At 49.4% G+C, this 17,981-nt stretch overlaps 1 protein-coding gene across 22 annotated transcripts in view; it reads right to left on the reverse strand.

The window, feature by feature from the left end:
• Positions 1 to 17,981, reverse strand: part of LOC102526571 (partitioning defective 3 homolog) — a 530,455-nt gene that overhangs the window by 213,851 nt on the left and 298,623 nt on the right. For all 22 annotated transcript variants that reach the window (XM_072955252.1, XM_072955263.1, XM_072955256.1 and 19 more), the window contains 3 exons: positions 13,094 to 13,282; positions 11,490 to 11,660; positions 2,658 to 2,808 (listed from right to left, as the gene is read on the reverse strand). In XM_072955252.1, coding sequence (XP_072811353.1) covers positions 2,658 to 2,808; positions 11,490 to 11,660; positions 13,094 to 13,282 — 511 coding nt within the window. The remainder of the gene's footprint in view (positions 1 to 2,657; positions 2,809 to 11,489; positions 11,661 to 13,093; positions 13,283 to 17,981) is intronic.

Genomic DNA, 17,981 nt, shown 5'->3' on the forward strand with positions numbered 1-17,981 from the left:
CAGAACACAAGTCATCAGGGCTCTTGGGACTCAGCTCTTTTATCTGTTTAGTGGGAACATGTGGCTGACGTCCTTCCAACTCAACAGCTCTTCCATTTCGGTCTATTTTTTGGAAACTACTCCCCTGGGATATGTTCCCACAGAAATGAGTCAGGAAGCCTCAAAGCTCCTTTTGGGTCTAGAGTCCCAAAGAAGGAATATTCTACGTGAAAAGCCATCCTGTCCCCATAAAATTTGTAATTTCTTAATGTAGTCAGCTGGTATTTCAGGACAAAGTTCTACCTGAATCATAGCAAGTCACACAAATGCCACCACCTCCACTGGTGTCTGCACCGGAGTTACCCTGGAGGTACGGGAGACAGCCCCTGACCGCCCAGGGCCTGCCTGAGCGGCGTCCGTGCGCCTGGACACCGTGCTCCTCGGTACACACCGCTGCTCTTTGTTAAGGATAACTGAAATGCAGCGCTCCAATTTCTTCTACTCGGTACCCTCTTTCGGTATTTGGTACCAGGTACCATCTTTTGCAGGACTTCTAAGGAAATGACTTTACAAACAGTGTTGGTGTCTTGGGGCCAATGACACCGAAACCTGGACTCACAGAGGCTGAGGAATTCTCAAAGCTGTAAAACTCAAGATAAATCAAATTAAGCACATACATTTCTCAGGGTAAAACAAGACAGGACCCCTAGTTTCCAGCACAACATGTGAAAAACTGTCTTAAGAAAATACCCAAACCATTCACTATCGATCCGGCCGACCATCGAAGAGCAAGGGGACCGTCATCCCAGCCCAAAGGGGCCCACACAGCTCATCACACAGCAGGGAGCAGGGAGGGAGGTTGCTGGCCTGGGAAAGCATCTGGAATATTAGGGACTGTCACGTCTCAAGCGGGGGAAAGGGAAAACCATGCCCACTACAGCGCGAACGGAAGAGGGCGATTGAGGCCGCCACTGACAAAGCAGGGGCAACGGACTGAAGAAGAAGGAGGAATCCTCAACCCAGATGCACAGCGTTTCCAAAGGTCACTAGGTGAATGTGGGGTCTGGGGCTGGTTTTCTAGTTTTAGCTTTTCGCCTTCCTCGGAAGCATCAGGGATTGGAGGCAGGGCGCCGGTGACAGGAGCTGGCGGGCCACGGGTCTGATTCAGTAATGGCAAGTCCTACGTCCCTATAACAGAGGGGAGATCACAGCGAATCACTGTATGTACAGGCCCGGGACGCAGGTGCGCTCTCCCTCTCGCAAGGGGTCTGAATTTTCACCAATTAAAAAGTCCTTAACCGCGGTAAATGTTCACACCCAACCCGGAAAGAGAGGAAAACCCAACAGCAGGGGAGACGGTGACCATTAGCCCATGAAGGTCAATGCGACACGCTACGAGCGATGCCTGTCACCTGACGGGGACCACGTCTTCGCCGTCCTTCCCCTACATGGGGCTGTGCCAAGCAGGCAGACCAGAGCAGGCTGGCAAAACCCAACCAGAGCTGGCATGTCTTCATTCTACGTTGACAGAAGAAGAAACTGGGAATTCAGCAAAATTTTTCTTTTCTTTTTTTTTTTTAACAGATAAGAAAGCTAGACAGATTAAAGGATGAACAACAGAAAATTCTACCAGTCACACTCATGTGTTTTTCCTATTTTCTGGTTGAAAGCTCTTTAAAGGCAGGCTTCTCGCCCCTCGTTCTACCCGCAGCCAAAGTACATACACAACGTCTTGCCAACAACAGGTTTCCATAAACACCCCGATGAAGGAAACTCACTGCTGCTCCAATGAGGCTTCATAATGCAGACCTGAATTGTATTAAATCTCCATGAAACGTGCTCAAAATGGAGTTAAACGTCATGCTGTACTTTATATCAGGGGCTTGCAAAATGTACCAGCAATGAAAGTGTTTTGTGTCACGGGCTACATCAATCAAAACAGCTTCCTACATTTTAAATGTGAGAACTCTCACAGGCTAGCCCCCAGATGAGCAACTCGGTAACCCCGACCACGCTGGTGCAACCCCGACCACGCTGGTGCAACCCCGACCACGCTGGTGCAAAGCAAGTCTTCCCCAAGGGGGCCTGCCAGCAGAAGGCCGAGCGGCTGCAGGCGGCCACACGGACAGTGCGGGCGGCACCCACACAAAGGGCGCACAGACACACAGAGGCCTTGAAGACGCAGAGATGCGATTAAAAGATGGCCACATCCTAGTAAGTATAAAGCACAAAGTGTGACTATTTCACATGCACGCACATACGTGTACACGCGTTTTTTCCTCTCCCTGCAAGCGGTGCTACAGTGAATACGTAACTTTTGAATCCTTCTTGCCATAAGCCACTATGTTTTGATTTTTTTCTTTCGTTAAATCACAGCTTCACTCATCATCTCAAACACGCTGAGCACATCTTGATCACTGGACAACATTTCCATGTGAGCTCCCCCACCTTTTTCTTTCCTCTTCCCACACGTTACAGGATCTGAAACTCACTTAACCAAATCAATGTTTTGATTTACTTTCTTGGTGTTAACACTTCCTGAGTGATCGTAAGGAAGCTGCTCCTTTTCCTCCTGGAAGCACGGGCCTCCTTCACATTCATACCACATTAACAACCTCTCCGTGAACCAGGAAAAACATGAAACTGAGACGTGCCACCCAGGGCCTCAGCCGACTCACCCATGATCCTGCTGAGGGCAGCATTTCTCGTAGGCGGGTCATCCAGCCCCTCGGCCCCGCTGTAGAGGGAGTGGGAAATCCTCCGTTCCCGGTCATCCAGCACCATCTCAACGGGCAGCTCAGGTCCACAGGGGCTCCCCGGTGACTTCAGCTGGAGAGAAGGGGGAGAGGCACAGTCTGAGCCGGTGGCACAGGGGTCGGAACAGCCTGCCCAGGGCTGCACCCAACTGGGCGCCAAATGAGACACAACTTCCCACCCGGCACCAAAATCACTTGTGATGACAGATCCGCCTAATGGCCAGCTTTCTCTGCCACTTTACACTGTGCCTCCCGTGACGTTCTGTCAGGTTCCAACCACTGGAGGAAAAATATGCATATTAAAGCCTTTTTTTCCCAAACCATGTCTTGTTGCTTATTTTTCCAGCTTGCCTGTTAGGACTGGTTGAAGTCAATTTAAGTTATGGTCTAATTCAGAATCCTTTCCGAGATGCTGCTCTGGGAAACATGAGCTTAACCACCAGCAGAACGGAGCTGGGACTGCACGCTACATGTTACACTCGGGGCGTGCGACACACCTGACAGTCAGCACAGCCCGGGGTCGTGCTAGCCAAACGACCACCTGCCCTCTGATGCCCAAGACCACTTGTAAGCTCGGCTGCTTGAACAACACGCTGAGCCTCAATTTCTGCTGCTGTAATTAAAAAGCCCCCCCAACCCTCTCACTAACCCTCCACACAAGACCCTCCTCAGCAAACCGACAGCACAGGCCAAGACCAAATATTCCGGTGAAGCAGGCGACGGTGCCTGCCCCACAAACATGAACCACCTACCAGGCGAGACAGCATACATGGCAATTCCTGCCTCTGAGAATGAAGACTCTGTGGCCTCCCTTAAAACAGGTGCACCTTGTAAGTCATCGACATCATAAACACACTCCGAGGAAGGAGAACTCTGTGCTAGTTAAGGCCTCGAAACAAACCTGCTTCAAGGAGAAACAAATACACAGAGCCTCCGAACGTGGGCTCCGAGTCAACCCCCCAAGGCTCTGGAGCAGGCCGCAGCCAGGGGGTGGGGGACAACACAATGGGGAGGGAACCGTGGTGGGGCTGCACAGGGAGGAAGGGGACCGTGGGAGGAAGGGGGCCGTGGGGGGGGCATGGGGGAACACTTGGGGAGGGAGGGGACATGGGGGGAGGGGGCTGCACAGAGAGGGGATCTTGGGGGGGACCATGGGGGGGAGGGGGCTGTGGGGGGCGGGGCTGGGGGACCATGGGGGGAGGGAGGGGACTGTGGAGGGGAGGGGACCCCATAGGGAGGGAGGGGACCGTGGGGGGAGCTGTACGCTCCAAACAGATGCAACCACAGCTGTGGCTCCTGTTCAGAACAAATTATCATTTCTCTTAGAAGCTACCGTCTGTTTAATATAAATGAAATATTTAATGAAGTTCCGAATCGTAGTCTTATCGCACCTAGGGTGATAAGCACGGGGAGGCTCAAGGCTCGGAAGGGTCAACACAATTGCAATTGGAGGCACGTCCGGCTGCGGGACTGAGTTAGACTCAATAAGGCTTAAATTGTGAAATGAGGATTTGTTTTATTAGTTTTTTTTTTAATTGCAGATTATAACTGACAGCTTTACTGAAAAGTAAATTAAATATTCAAGGTCTCCGATGTTAAAAGTAAAAGATACCAGAACATTTTCTGAAAGAATACTGAGCCTGAGTCCCGAGGTACTTTGGGGAGATAAAAACAAAACCAACCCAGCAGAAGCCCCGCACCTTCAGGAACAGGCACACCTGAGGTTTAGTGAGCATACACACACGGTGAAGAGACCTGCTCGGCAAGGACTGGCCGCCTGCTGCACGGTAATTCATGTCATCATGAGACAGACAGCACATCCTCAAGTTTGCTTAGCAGATACATTTAATTGAACCCTGTAACGCCACAATTTTCTAGATGGTAAAGCCTTTATAAAGCCCCCTTACGAGAAATCCCTAACTATCCCAAGAGGCTACTTTAGAATTTTATAAAGTCAGATAAAAATTCCATTTAAAAAACAGCACATGCAGGCTTTCTGGGGCAGAACAGGAAGAGGCCTGCTCACCGGGGCCCTCACGCTGGGACACTGTGATGGGAAAGAGTCCTCGCCTCCCCAACCATGGCTGATCTGCATCTCAAAAGACGGATTTAAATGAAGACATCAGTGTCCTCCGACATAAATATTTAACAGACGACACAATGTCTTTCAATTTCTTAAAAAAAAAAAACTGACAGGGGTACACAGTTTTGTTTTAAATCTTTTGATGATGTTTTTTGTTGCAAGCAAACGAGTTTCAGAAAGAGGCCTGCATGGCATGGGAGTGGGGCAGTGGTCGCTCCCAGGAGGGTGGTCCTGGAAGCCTCTTGGGATAGTTAGGGATTTCTCGTAAGGGGGCTTTATAAAGGCTTTACCATCTAGAAAATTGTGGCGTTACAGTGTTCAATTAAATGTATCTGCTAAGCAAACTTGAGGTCCAGGCCTTCCTGCAAACTGGGTTGCTCCCAGGCCCTTGTAGAAAAACCTTCTCAAATTAAGCTTAATTAGAGGAAGGCACTGAAATAAAAGAACTGAAATTTTTGCTTTGTTGTTTCAACTGCAAAAATGGTCTTCAAGCCAATGTACCCCTGTCCCCAGGAGAGGCAGCTGCATTGGAGCCCCTCACTTCCATCCCCAGGAAGATGGGAAAGCCCTCCCACCTACCGAGAAAAACCAGCCCCATGGTTGCAGCCGGACAGCTCACCCTGGGGGGCGGGGGGCAGCACGAAGCAAGACCGTCTCCTCCCAAAGTAACGGGGTGTGCAGCGCAGGCTGACGACGCCCTGTGCCCCAACCGGGCCTCTTACGTCACTGTGGCCACCAGCCTCACGAAACCATAAGCTCAGTGAATAATAAAGACCCACGCTGATCAACATTTATCAGAACTCCATTTATAAAGGTATAAAAATGGGAAATTTCCCCACACCTATAAACAATATAAATATCACACACTCTCAAATAAAAAAGATATTCAAATGATCATATCTTCTTGTATAAACAGAAAATGAGACGGGCTCTTTAACAACAGAAAACCGGGTACGGTCCAGCGAGTCTGCTTCAGATTACACACTTGGCCCAGTCTTCCTGGGAAAAGGGAAGATGTTGGTTTCTTTTTTAAAATGAATATAATACCTGTGGGGCTCAGCAAAATCATGTTGTTTTAAGTGTGCGTTCGAGGGTCAAATCATGTCTTCCACGTAAAGGAAACACATCCCACCGCCCCGACTACGAACGCAGGCGGGTGGGTGCGGACACGGCCCTAACACCCTGCAGCGGGCTTTAAACTGGGCCCTGGTTAGTCACTGCCATGATCTTATTACTCGGCATTTCAGTCTTTATAAGCTTGTTCTATTTTAGCCCCAGTTCCTGGCACAGAGCAGGCACTGGGTGAATAATTGGATGAATAAATTCATTTCTGAGCGAATGATTCAGATTTTCCTTAAAACCGTTTAGGGGTCTAACGCCCATGAGGCCACGTGGAAGAAGGGTACAGCGCCATCTGACATGGACCACGGTCACACATGGTAGAAAGTCATACCACCCCCAGGACCAGGAGACACAGAACCAGGAACAGAAGGATGGGGCCGAGCTTCGGGGAAGAGTGGCCGCACTTCCAGGGTCCGGCTCCACAGCTCTGTTCCCATGCAGAACCACAGCTGGTGTCCTTCACGTCCCCACGGGGCTGATGGAAGGACCCGGGGGAGAGGAGCCTGGACAGGTGGACCCAAGAGGTAACAGCCTGCCGGGTGCCAAGGCTCACGGGTCGCTGCGCACACTTCCCAGAACAGGCACGGCATGGACAGCACGGTCACTGAGACCCGCTCTCGGCACAAGAAGGGTGATACCTGGCTTCTAAGTTACTCCGTGCTCCCTTGGCCTCGCAGCCATTAAGCAGATCATCTGACCTCTCTGCATCTGTATCTTCACTCATAAGATAAAGGAACCACACGTGGCACCTCAGGCCCCTTCCTGTTCCAAGGTCGCTCTCTAATTCTAACAGGATGAGACCCAGACAGAGAACCCATTTTAAAGCAGCCCTTGGCGACTAAAGTCCTCAGCGTGGGGTCTAAGACAAAACTGGTCTGGTCTGTTCCCTCCTGGTGCGAAGACAGGCCCCAGCGAGATGACTGGGAACACTGAGTCATTCCTGCAAACACTCACTTCCTCGGACACTTAAGATCAACGTCATTCTCATACACAGGTTGTTTTCCACAAGCAAGGAGGGGCGTCAGGTGTTCACTCTCCTCCAAAGGCCTCAACAAGCTCGTCCTTTGCGACAAGCCCCATGTTTCTGCCCCGTGCTTTGTGAGCTCCTTCCCGTGGAGAAGCAGCCCTGAAGTTCACCCACCCTCAGGAGCATGGGACAACGGGAAGCCACCTCTTCTTTCTTTTTAAAGAAACAATTACTGCTCACGGAATGTTTTCAAATTCTTAAGTGAGAGCATTCAATCTAAGGAAAGCACAGGAAATCCAGAATCATTTTGTTATCCTGTCTTGTCAGAACCTCAGGGTCTAACAGTAACTAAGTTCTTTTTTTTTTTTCCCCTAAAAATGCCCGACTCTGGACTCTCGGGGACTGATTCCCTCACCCTTCAGTGCACGTTTACCCGTCAGCCCCGGGCTGGACCAGTGATGGGGAGCCAGAACACAGCAGATGGACAGGGCCCCGGAGGCTCAGAATTCACAGAAAACCAAAGAGAAACCATGACGACGGGACGGCTGCTGCGTAGGGTAGGTACCCGGGGCCATGGAAATGCGTAGGGAGAGAACTAAAAACCCAAGGCCGTCTTTTCCAGGCCAAGGAGCAGAACAGACCCACAGAAAACCCGGAGGTGAAAGGCAGCATCAGACACCTGAGAAATTCCAGATCAGGCCAAGAAGCCAGCGCAGAGCTGGCACAGGGCTGGGCATGTGCTGGGGGCCACGAGATGAAGACTGGGACCCATGCGGGAGGAGACAGAATTCGGCAGTATGTCTCGTGGGAAGATGGGCCTTCTGCTGGTGAGAGTGAGGTGGGAAGCCCCATGAAAAAGACAGCAGGACCCCCAGGCAGGGCCACTACTTTCCTGCCAGCACCACCCAGTTCCCCGGCTCAGAAGCTCTATCTTGCTTTTTAACTCTGAAACAGCTTGTTTCTAGCAAAGTAGAACTTACCCCTAAGATTCTATTGGTTCCCTGAGCTCACTCCTGATTGGTTCTTTCTTTCACTCCTGATTGGTCCATTTCTCTCCCTCTTGATTGGTCCATTTCTACAAAGCTTGTTCCTAATTAGTCACCTTTGTTATACCATATTTGCATACGATGTTACAAAATGTTGCAAAGTCTAGACTGATAGCCTATAAAAGCCTGTGTAAACCTACAGATGGGGTCCAAAGCTTGACATGTTAACACCTCTGGGCTCACTGGGTTCTCCAACTCTCAGAGTGCTGCTTGGTCTCTCGCCGGGATCCAGGTTGCTGTCATCACTGAGCTGTAACACCAAGCTCTAATACACTTTGCTGCAACAAGAGGCTGAGACAGAAATCCTTCAGGGGCCACATCAGGGAGCTCAGGGAGACGATAGGGCCCAAATACGGGCAACAGCAGGCGCTGGAGGAGAGAGGAGGAGAGGAGGCGGCTGCAGAGACAATAAAGGCACCTGAGAGGTCAGGGCCACCCCTGATGTCTGGCCTCCGCAACAGAAGAAACGGCGGTTCTATTTCTGGGTGGAGGAGGTGCCCAAGCGTGGACAAGTTACTCAAGGAAGAACAGGTTTTGGAGGAGGAAGTACAGGTCCCTGAGAGCCAGGCCAGTGGGCATCTCTGCAGGCAGCTAGACAGAGGGATCTGGAGGCAGAACAGGGCCCCAGGCTGGAGTCAGGACCCCGGGATGCAGCATAGCACACGGACCAGGGATGAAGATCTCCCAGGAGCATGTGCAGGAGACATAGCCCAGGAGACGCCTCGAGGAACACGAGCCAATAAAAGCACAGGTGGGAAAGAGTGACTGTAGGGGAGGCAGGAGGCCCAAGGGAAGGAGGAGACGAAAGAGCGGCAGGAGAGGATTCACGACCAGCAGCCTTCACAGAGCCCTGAGAGGTGGAGCGGACAACACTGAGAATCGCCTCCCAGGGAACGTCCCCAAATGTGCCCACTGGGGGCGGGGACAGGGAGGGCGGGGAGTGCGGGCCTGGTGCACAGAGCTGCCAGGTTTTAAAGAAAACATATTACAATGACACATAGCACTTCCCACGTATAAGGGGCAAAATGTGACAGAGCACAGAAGGTGTTCTTTTGCAAAGTTTCATCTTCTCTGGCTTGAAATTAAGTATGCAAACCCTTGATGTAAAGATGAGTCAGTGGTGGGGAGGGCAGAGCTCAGTGGTGGAGTGCGTGCTTAGCATGCATGAGGTTTGGGTTCAATCCCCAGTACCTCCATTAGATAAATAAAAAAAAAATGAATCTAATTGTCTCCCTCCCTGCTGAAAAATTTTTAAAGAAAATAAAAAATAAAAAAGATGAGTTAGTGAAATATAATTGCGTGATACCGTCAAAGACTGGACCGTGCGGCTGAGGGACAGACCCAGGAGGGGAGAAGTTGGCACATTATTTGGGACTGAGGTCCATTCATGACAAGACGCCCTGCACTTACGTCAATATTTACGGTAACATAATTCACACACCCCTCCCGGTAATTCAGGGAGACGGTTTCCCAAAGGGAATATATGTTTATACGTCCAACAGCTGTAAGATCATGTCTGAAGACTTACGGGAAGCTGAGCTGAGCACTTCTGTCTTCAGCCACTTCTTCGTTAAACCCTGTCAGTACAAAAGGCTTTTCACGAGTATTACTAAGAAAGCACAGAGCTCGTGGTAAGGCTGGTTTGATGTAATTGCTTTATGAGCTGACTCCACCCTGAGAACGCTAATAACCAGCAGTGTATGAACATGACACCATCAGGGGATTTAAATATTAAGCCTATCACTGCCTGCTACGGCTCTTCCCTTACTCAAATCATTTTCATTCACACAAACACACACACAGAAGTGAACGAGAGGCCCAGACACAGCCGGGAACCCTAACTCCGGGCGTTTCCCAGGGCGACAGGGAACCAGATCAGTCCAGGCTGGGGCAGGTTTGGGGACAGGACAAAGCTCGTCTGGAGCCGGGATGCCGACCTCTCGTCCACACCTCGCATTTTAAGACCCCCCCCCCACCCCATCACATTCAATGGTTTTCTCTGAGAGAAAACTTTGAGAAGGTGCTAGACATTTTAGTTGGCTTTTAGAGATGAGGATGTGATCCGCTTCCAGCGGACCATCATGAGAGAGAGCCCCACCTGCTTTATTCACTCTGGATCCCCAGGATCCAGTATGTTCCCTGAACACAGAAGACGCTCAGTGAACATCTTGTGGAACATGGAAGTATTTAGTTTTGGGACAAGACCTAGTAAGAGACATTGTGTCTTGCAACCTCCCGGGGAGAACCGGTCACAGAGCTCTTTGTGGGACGTTAACAGCACTGAATGATCTGGAAACCAGGAAAATCATCATTCAAGACGACCAACCGGGCAGCCTGCTCAGAGGTCAGCATTTATACTCACCACATGAAAGTGGATGTTTTATTCCCCCGTTTTCTACTCTGAGGTTTGCAGTTAAGGTTACACTGCTCCCTTGTTGTTGTGGAAATTAATTCGTGAATTACCATTAACTCATTCTCCATTTCGAAAATAACAACAATGCAAAAATAAGTCAATGGTCAAATAACCTTAAAAAACGGTGGCCTCTCCACTGATTACCCACTGAGCTCACATGCAACTTTTCTCCACAAATCTGCCCGCATCTGAGGGTCAGTGAGCCAGCACCACAGCCAAAAAAGCTTGCTTTCACTACTGAACACAGACTTTAAAATTAAGAAAAACTCCTAAGCAGTTTAGATACAACTTTCAGTTTGTAGCGTTTGCTGGTCCTTTCCCCAGAGCTGATTCAGAAACGTGGGGAGTTGAGCATCAGTAAAAACACAGTCAAGCTCTACACTTTCAACAAGCAGGTCCCTGGTCCAAGCCTGGTTCAGAAGAACGGCACAGGCTTTACGACAGATTTCTGAAAAAACTTGTTCAGGTTCTAATATAAATTAACAAATACATACACAGTTTTCACACGCTGTGCTGTACAAGAAAGCACACCTCTACCTGGTACAGTTTTACTCTCTGGGACACGGATGCTCATCCCCTCCCGACTCCTCCCGCATCCCAGACCGCAGCACACGCAGGGAACCCACCGCGGCATCGGGCAGGAGATACCTCTGAAGGCAGGCTCAGGCCCCCAGTGGAGGAGAAAGGGGGACGGGAGGGCCGGGGTGGGGAGAATTACACTTCTGACAACACCCCAACTCTCCCCCTCCATGAGAGAGACTTGCAGGAGGCACCCATCCTAGAAAAGGCAGGGAATGGGCGGCCACTGTGTCCACGTTCCCCCTCCCAGAGCACTGCCCACCAGGAGAGGTGTCGGCGTGAGCAGGAAGGGGCGGCCCTGTCTTCAAGACGGGAGCCCAGCTGCAGTGCCTTCAGACCCCAGTGCTGTCTGCGTAGGGGGCGACATCTGTGAGTGCACACTCGGGGTTACATGCACCCGAGAACCGAGTGCGCCAGGCACGCACCCTGACAGGGTGGCAGCCTGTGCAGCACGCAGCGCCCGCACCGGGCCCTCCTCACCCTCGCCAGGATGGAGCTCGGGCCTGCTCCCCCGGGGGCGCCGTCTGTCCCGGTCCCTCTTTACCTCGCCACCCCTGCTGACCCTCCGGGCCACGATGAGCTGGATCATGCCCCGCTTGTTCCCCTCGGTGGACATGGACCTGCGGAGGGTCTCCATGGCGTCCTGGTTGGTCTTGCCCAGCAGGGACTCCCCATTCACTGCGATCAGCTGATCATTGACCCGCAGCCTCCCATCCTGGGAAGGAGACAGGGGACAATCAGTGCTGTGAAAGCGTCTGTGATCAAAGAAGTTGCTTTCTCTTTAGTTAAAAAAATAAAAACAAAGGAAAAAGGGAGAAAAAAGGGCTTTAATACGAATGGATTATGGCCAATTGAACAGCAGCACAATACTGTGTAAGCGGCCCCTCTGTCTCCTTCAGTCATTCATCCATTTGTAAATTAAGTCATTATCATAATCTGTTGACCAAAACAGCCACTAGTTCCAAAGACACAAAGTGATTACTCTCCTGCTTCCAGAGACACCCAGAGAGCTTACTTACAGCCCAGGACGTGCAGCACTCCAGGCCACCAGCCAGCTGGGGAGGGGTGCCCCCTCAGCAGCCAGGACATTCTCCCCAGGCTGGGAGACAGGCGGGGCGCCCCCCAGGAGGGCTTTCCTGGGGCAGCTCTGGGCCCAGACAGACAACCTCCACTTCCCCAGAATAGCCAAGCGCTGCAAATTCTGAGACACAAACACACACTACGAACGAGACAGATGAACGAGGCCCTGCTGTGCAGCATGGGTCATAATGGAAAAGCACACGAGAGAGTGTCCGTGTGTGTGTGTGACTGATCGCCACACTGCACACCAGAAACTGACACAACACTGCAAATCAACGACACTTCAATTTGGGGAAAAAAAAAGTTAAGAAAAAAGATGAGCTGAAGCCATGAGCTCGATGCCCAAGCGAGAGAGCTCTGTGATTCCCCTGGTCGTTTGGTGGTGGAAAACACGTAAGCGTTTGGGGGCGGAAAACACGTAAGCGTTTGGGGGCGAACACATCGCCCCAAAACACGCCACTTTGGCACTAGGGTTATTTTGAGCGGAAGGTAACTGACACCCGGCACAACACAGGAGGAAGCCTCTCCTCCCCTTTCTGGCTAAACACGGGCCATACAGTCCCCCTGGTAGAGGGGTCCCCTCCGCTCTCCCAGAGCTGGGGGAGGAAAACCCTCACCAGCAGAGCCAGAGATGACACTGAGACGCAGCCACGTAAACACACCTTACATGGGAGACCTTTCCTGCCACCGGTTTCCCTCATGTACCTGCCTTCCCACAGCACACGCCCTGGAAGCCCAAACCCCCTTGCTTTGTCTAATCGCCACTACACCCTGTATCATCATTTGCTAAAATGGCCCAGGAGCTTCCGTGGCTAAGCGCTTCTTTAGGGGTTCCCTGCTGCTCTGTGGAGCCCCCATGCTCATAAAATTGGAAATATTAACATCTATAAAATTTGTGAACTTCTCCTCCTGCAAATCTGTGTTTTGTCTGTTTAATTCACAGGCCACAGACACCGAGTCTAAGAGAGTAGATGCCAGGTTTCATCCCTCAGCTTACATGTTTCCAACACAGGGTTGTAATTAAACATCCTGGTGCATGAGCACTTGGTAAAGCCGACACCTGCTTACTTTGGATGCTGCTCCTCCGTTAATAATGGACTTGACAAAGATCCCCAGGTCCGCGTGGTTCTCTTTCGACCGGTTTCCTTTGACGCTGACGCCCAGACCGGCGGATCCCGAGTCATTGAGCGGAACTTCAAAGGTGAGAAACTCCCTGGTGCCGTCGGGTGTGAGAACAGGATCCTCGTCTTCCGCTTTCTGACAGGAGACAAAGCGGCACGTTATGCTCCAGTACTTCGTTTGGTTATTTTCTAAGGCCCGCAAGTGAGCGGTTCTTTGGCCATAACAGGCACAGCACTGCCCACGGAGCTCCACCACGAGGCCCAGGGCCAGGCACAGCAGCACCACGCCCAGCCCGATCCCGGCAGCACTGCTGGGGCTTCATGCGGCACTTGCTTCAAAACTGAAACAAACCCAAACCAGATTCTGAAAAATGGGGGGGGGGGGGATGCAGCAGGAGGAAAAAAGGCATGCAGGCTCCTCGAGCTCTGGTTTGTTTGTTTTCTTGTCTGTTTACATGTTCTTAAACCACAAGAGAAAAACAGTGACAGCAGGAATAAAAATAAACAAGCACAGCACATTTGTCCCTCCTTCCCCACTAGGAACATCAGTGTTAGCAATAGCTGAGTGTTCAATAATGGTGTCCTTTATTCATAAACAGTAACAAATCCTGATGAGACAAAGTCAGCAGAAGAAAAGGTACTCATTTTCAGAGAGCCCCCAGGGAGTTTTATCTTCCAACATCTGGGAGACAAAGCGGAGATAAACAGCATTAGAGGACATTTTTCCACAGGGCTGTGCCACGCTTAACACAGCGGTGGGTATCACCCCAGCAATGCTGCTGAATCAGTTGTGCACGCCAGCCTCCACGCTGTAACCGTGGCCACCAAGTGTGACCGGAGACTGTTCCAGGACACTACACAAACTTTTCCCCACCGTCCCTAAAACAGCATGGAAGAAATGAACGTTTAAAGTATAACCTGATGAAATGCAGGAGATGATGGATAAAACTGCTGGACACCTGAAGAGGAAGCCGCCTGCCTTCTGTGACCCTCCTCAGGGACCCCCCAGACCTCGACACTGGCCATCTCCACACAGGTAAGGCCAGAATCCCGTATCAAAGCCAGTGCTTCCAGCCACGGGACGCACAGGGGCACAAGCTCTTTGAACCACAAGTAAATCCCTCATCTCACTTTTCCCAACTTGGGAAAATTTCTCCAGCATCCACCCAGTCAGTCGTTCAAGCTGGATTTACCAAATTACAGGGGAAGAACAGTCAAACAGCCAGTGGTACCTGATTCGGCCAGACCCCAACGCTGTACTGAAAAGAGTGTCCACTTACACACGTGTAAGGCTACTGCAGAGCAACGGAAATGTGGGCAGACTTCAATTTTTTTCTTTGTATCCCAACTAATTTTTTAAAACTTTCTAATAATTGTCAGAATTACCATAATAATGATAAAATAATTTTAGAAAGGATTCTGGGATCTAACACACAATCTCAAATATCTCAATTAGATGAAATAATTTTTGGAAGTACAGAGTTTATCAGTAAGAGATTTTTTTAAAGGTTATCCTAAGAGATGTCATATTTAAGTCTCCAAATCTGTAACACTGTGATCTACAAAGCTGCTAATTTACTAATTTTCAATGTTACCGTTCTCTGCGCCATCTCAAAGGATACCCTCGATGTTGTCAGGACAAGGTATGTTTCCAAAAATTGCTAATATGTTAAAAACAGGAAAACTACATAATAAAGAAGGTTAAAAAGAACAACTTGAGAAGATCCTGGGTGACAGCGCTGTTAACTACACAAAGTGAATACATTTCAGCTTCAAAAATCAAAATGAAGCCTTTATGTGCTCATTATAAAAGCCTTCTAATATTTAAAATACTCCTGGAGAATAACTGTAGCGCAAATAAAATCAATGTTATTGGTGAGGAAAAAAAATCAAATACTCACCAAAATACTAACGTCATATTTTCTATGCGAAAGTATCTTAATATACTTGTTTTCCTCTATGAAGTTTAATTTTTATCCATACGATTCAAAACAATTCAAGAGGAGTAACTGAAGACTGTGTGTGAATGAACATCGCTAACTCAACATAATTGTTTATAAAACCGTACAGGTGAATTTTCACATCTGAAATATACCACGGTATCGAAACCCACTACAAGCCCTTCTGTTTTTAATTCAGAAGCAACTGAAAGATGAAGTTCACTTTGTGAATCAGAAGCATATTCCTGGGAAAGTTGCATTTGAAAAGACACAGAAACCAGAGACAGTTCCTGGCTGGGCACTTTAGGTCAGATCATTCAGGGCGACTATTTGCCTCCCATCTGGAAGGTTCCTAATTGTCACTTACTGATTTTATCTCTCCAGTTTGGTTTTTTAATGTTTACCGATTTTAACATTTCCACAATGTTCTACTAAGGCTTCAAATTCTCATTTTCCTTCTACTTGAATATCAAGATAAGGGGCTGACTGAATCCATGAAAAGAAATTTTAATCAAGTTCAAGTCCCCACCTCCTGACGCGCCCTGCTCTGAACCTGTCTTAAAGGAGGCTGGGTTCTCCACGGGAACATTTCATTTATTAGGAAAGCTGCAGGTGGGAATAATATTCATTCTCAGCTGTTTTATCAAGTCTTAAGTCATTATTATTGCTAAAAACATTTAAGTGAGAGATGGTACTTTTTCTCTGGTATTTCATTATTAATCCATTTGGCTCTTGACATGACTGAAATTAATGCCAGCTTTTAGGGCCTAATTCACTGGCAGCAAAATGTTTTTTAAAAATCTGCTCTTCAAAAACCATTTTAAATCCTACATCATACAGAACCTTCCCAAAGTCTTACTCGTGTGGGCATCTCTCTGTTCTGATTCAAAAGGAGCTAATTTTCTGTCACCTTTGACTGCTATTCCATGCAGATTCTGGACCATATCAACTGTTTGAGTCAAGTTCTTTCTAAAGAAACACAGTAAATATTTTTTTTCTCTTTCCTTTGCTCCTCAAGCCTTCTGTACAGGATGTCACTCAAGCACACATCACGTCCCTCACGCACAGACACGTGTGCACCCCAAGTGATCTGCCATCAAAACAGCCCGTGATGTCTTCCTGTGGCCACTGCGTCACTGGCATCTTTGCCTTCTAGTGCCCAGAAAACCAGGACATTTGTGCAAGTGTGTTAGAAGCAGGGGAGGTACCACCTGGCAGGACGAAAGCTATTTACTTTCCCACCATCCTCAGAACAGCAGCAAAGACGCCTGCACACTTGCACCTGCACCTGGACTGAGACAGAAGCCAGCCGCAAGTGGTCCTTCCTCCCCAGACAACGGTCCCGGCCCTGAGGGGGACACAGCTGGCCCACGGGCCACTCTCAGCCTGCAGTTCATCTGCAAAATGGGGAACAAGAAAGTCAGAGGTGATTATACTACATGGCCAAAAAGTAACCATGAGGAGAGGAATCCCTGGGCCGCAACATATGGACATTTTGATAAGAGTGTACGAAATATTAAGACACAAGAGAAATATGTATACGTATCACACGAGATCACAGAATGACAGGTATGGGTCCAGGAGATGATTGTGGCAGGCAGAGAAATAAAGGATTCAACACATATGTGTCACTTGTGAAATCATCAAAACACACACATGCACATATATATGCATACACATCAACACACATATACACACATCCATACATATACACAGACATATACACACACACATACATATGCATACACATCCACACACATACACACATACACACCTGTCTCCCGATCCTGCTGGTGTTTTGGTTTTGGCCTCGGTTCCCAGCACAAGCTCCTAAAACCCTTGGGATTCCCTGAGTGACAGAAACGTCCGGCAAGAACTCCTAAATCCCCTGGATCTCCTGAGCGACGAGAGTGTCCTCTGTTCTAATGGGGTGAGTCTGGGTGGACTCCAGACAGCTGCCAAGTCATGATTAGAAGCTTGGACTTTTCAGCACCCCCCCCCCTGCCCCAGAGAAGTGAGAAGGGCGGGAAATGCTGTAATTACCCTGCCTGCACGATGCAGCCCCCACCATACCCCCAAAAGTCCCAGGGTGATGGACACGCCCACAAAGAGACCACAGCACCTGCGTGCAGTGACCCCCAGCCTTCGCTATTCTCTGCATCCTCTAAAACACCCTGTGTGAGAAGTTGGCCACAGCAAGTCAACTGTTTTCACGGCGTGTGGTTGGCTCTAGCAAGTTATCAAACCAGAGGAGAGGGTCATGGGAACCTCTGACTTGTAGCCAAGTCAGGCAGAGGTTGTGGGTAGCCCGGAGCCGGCTCCTGAGGCAAGGGTTTTGGGGGATGGAGCCCTTAGCCCGTGGGCTCCACGCTAGCTCCGGGCAGCGAGTGTCAGAACTGCCGGGTACGGAAAGCTCACGCCTGGGATCTGTCATCTACTGCTTTCTCTCGTGTTCTGTCCTCCATGGAGTTAACACCTCACCTGCACAAGTAACTTTACTGCACCTCAGAACATCAAAACACACAGGCAGACACTCCCACAACAGACAGTGGACCAAATATATGCAACAGGCTCAGGAGCTATTGAATTGCTAAAAAAACAATTATTTTAAGGAAAGACATTCAGCAATGCAGAAGGGGCGGTGACACGGGCACTCTCTTGCAGTGCTGGTGAAGACATGAAAAGGCGCAATACTGAGGAAAGCCAACTTGATAACGCTGATCAAATGCCTCCATACCCTGCTTCTGCTTAACCAAGACATGTTCCTTCTAGCAATAAATCCTAGAAGCCTAACTGGTCATCAGCAAAGATTAAACTGTGAAGATGTTCACTGTTTTAATTACTTCAGCAAAAACGTGAAAACAGTGTTCACATGTGACATTAAGGGAGAAGATT

The sequence above is a fragment of the Vicugna pacos genome, chromosome 35, assembly GCF_048564905.1.
Source record: "Vicugna pacos chromosome 35, VicPac4, whole genome shotgun sequence".
In the NCBI taxonomy this organism is placed as follows: domain Eukaryota; kingdom Metazoa; phylum Chordata; class Mammalia; order Artiodactyla; family Camelidae; genus Vicugna; species Vicugna pacos.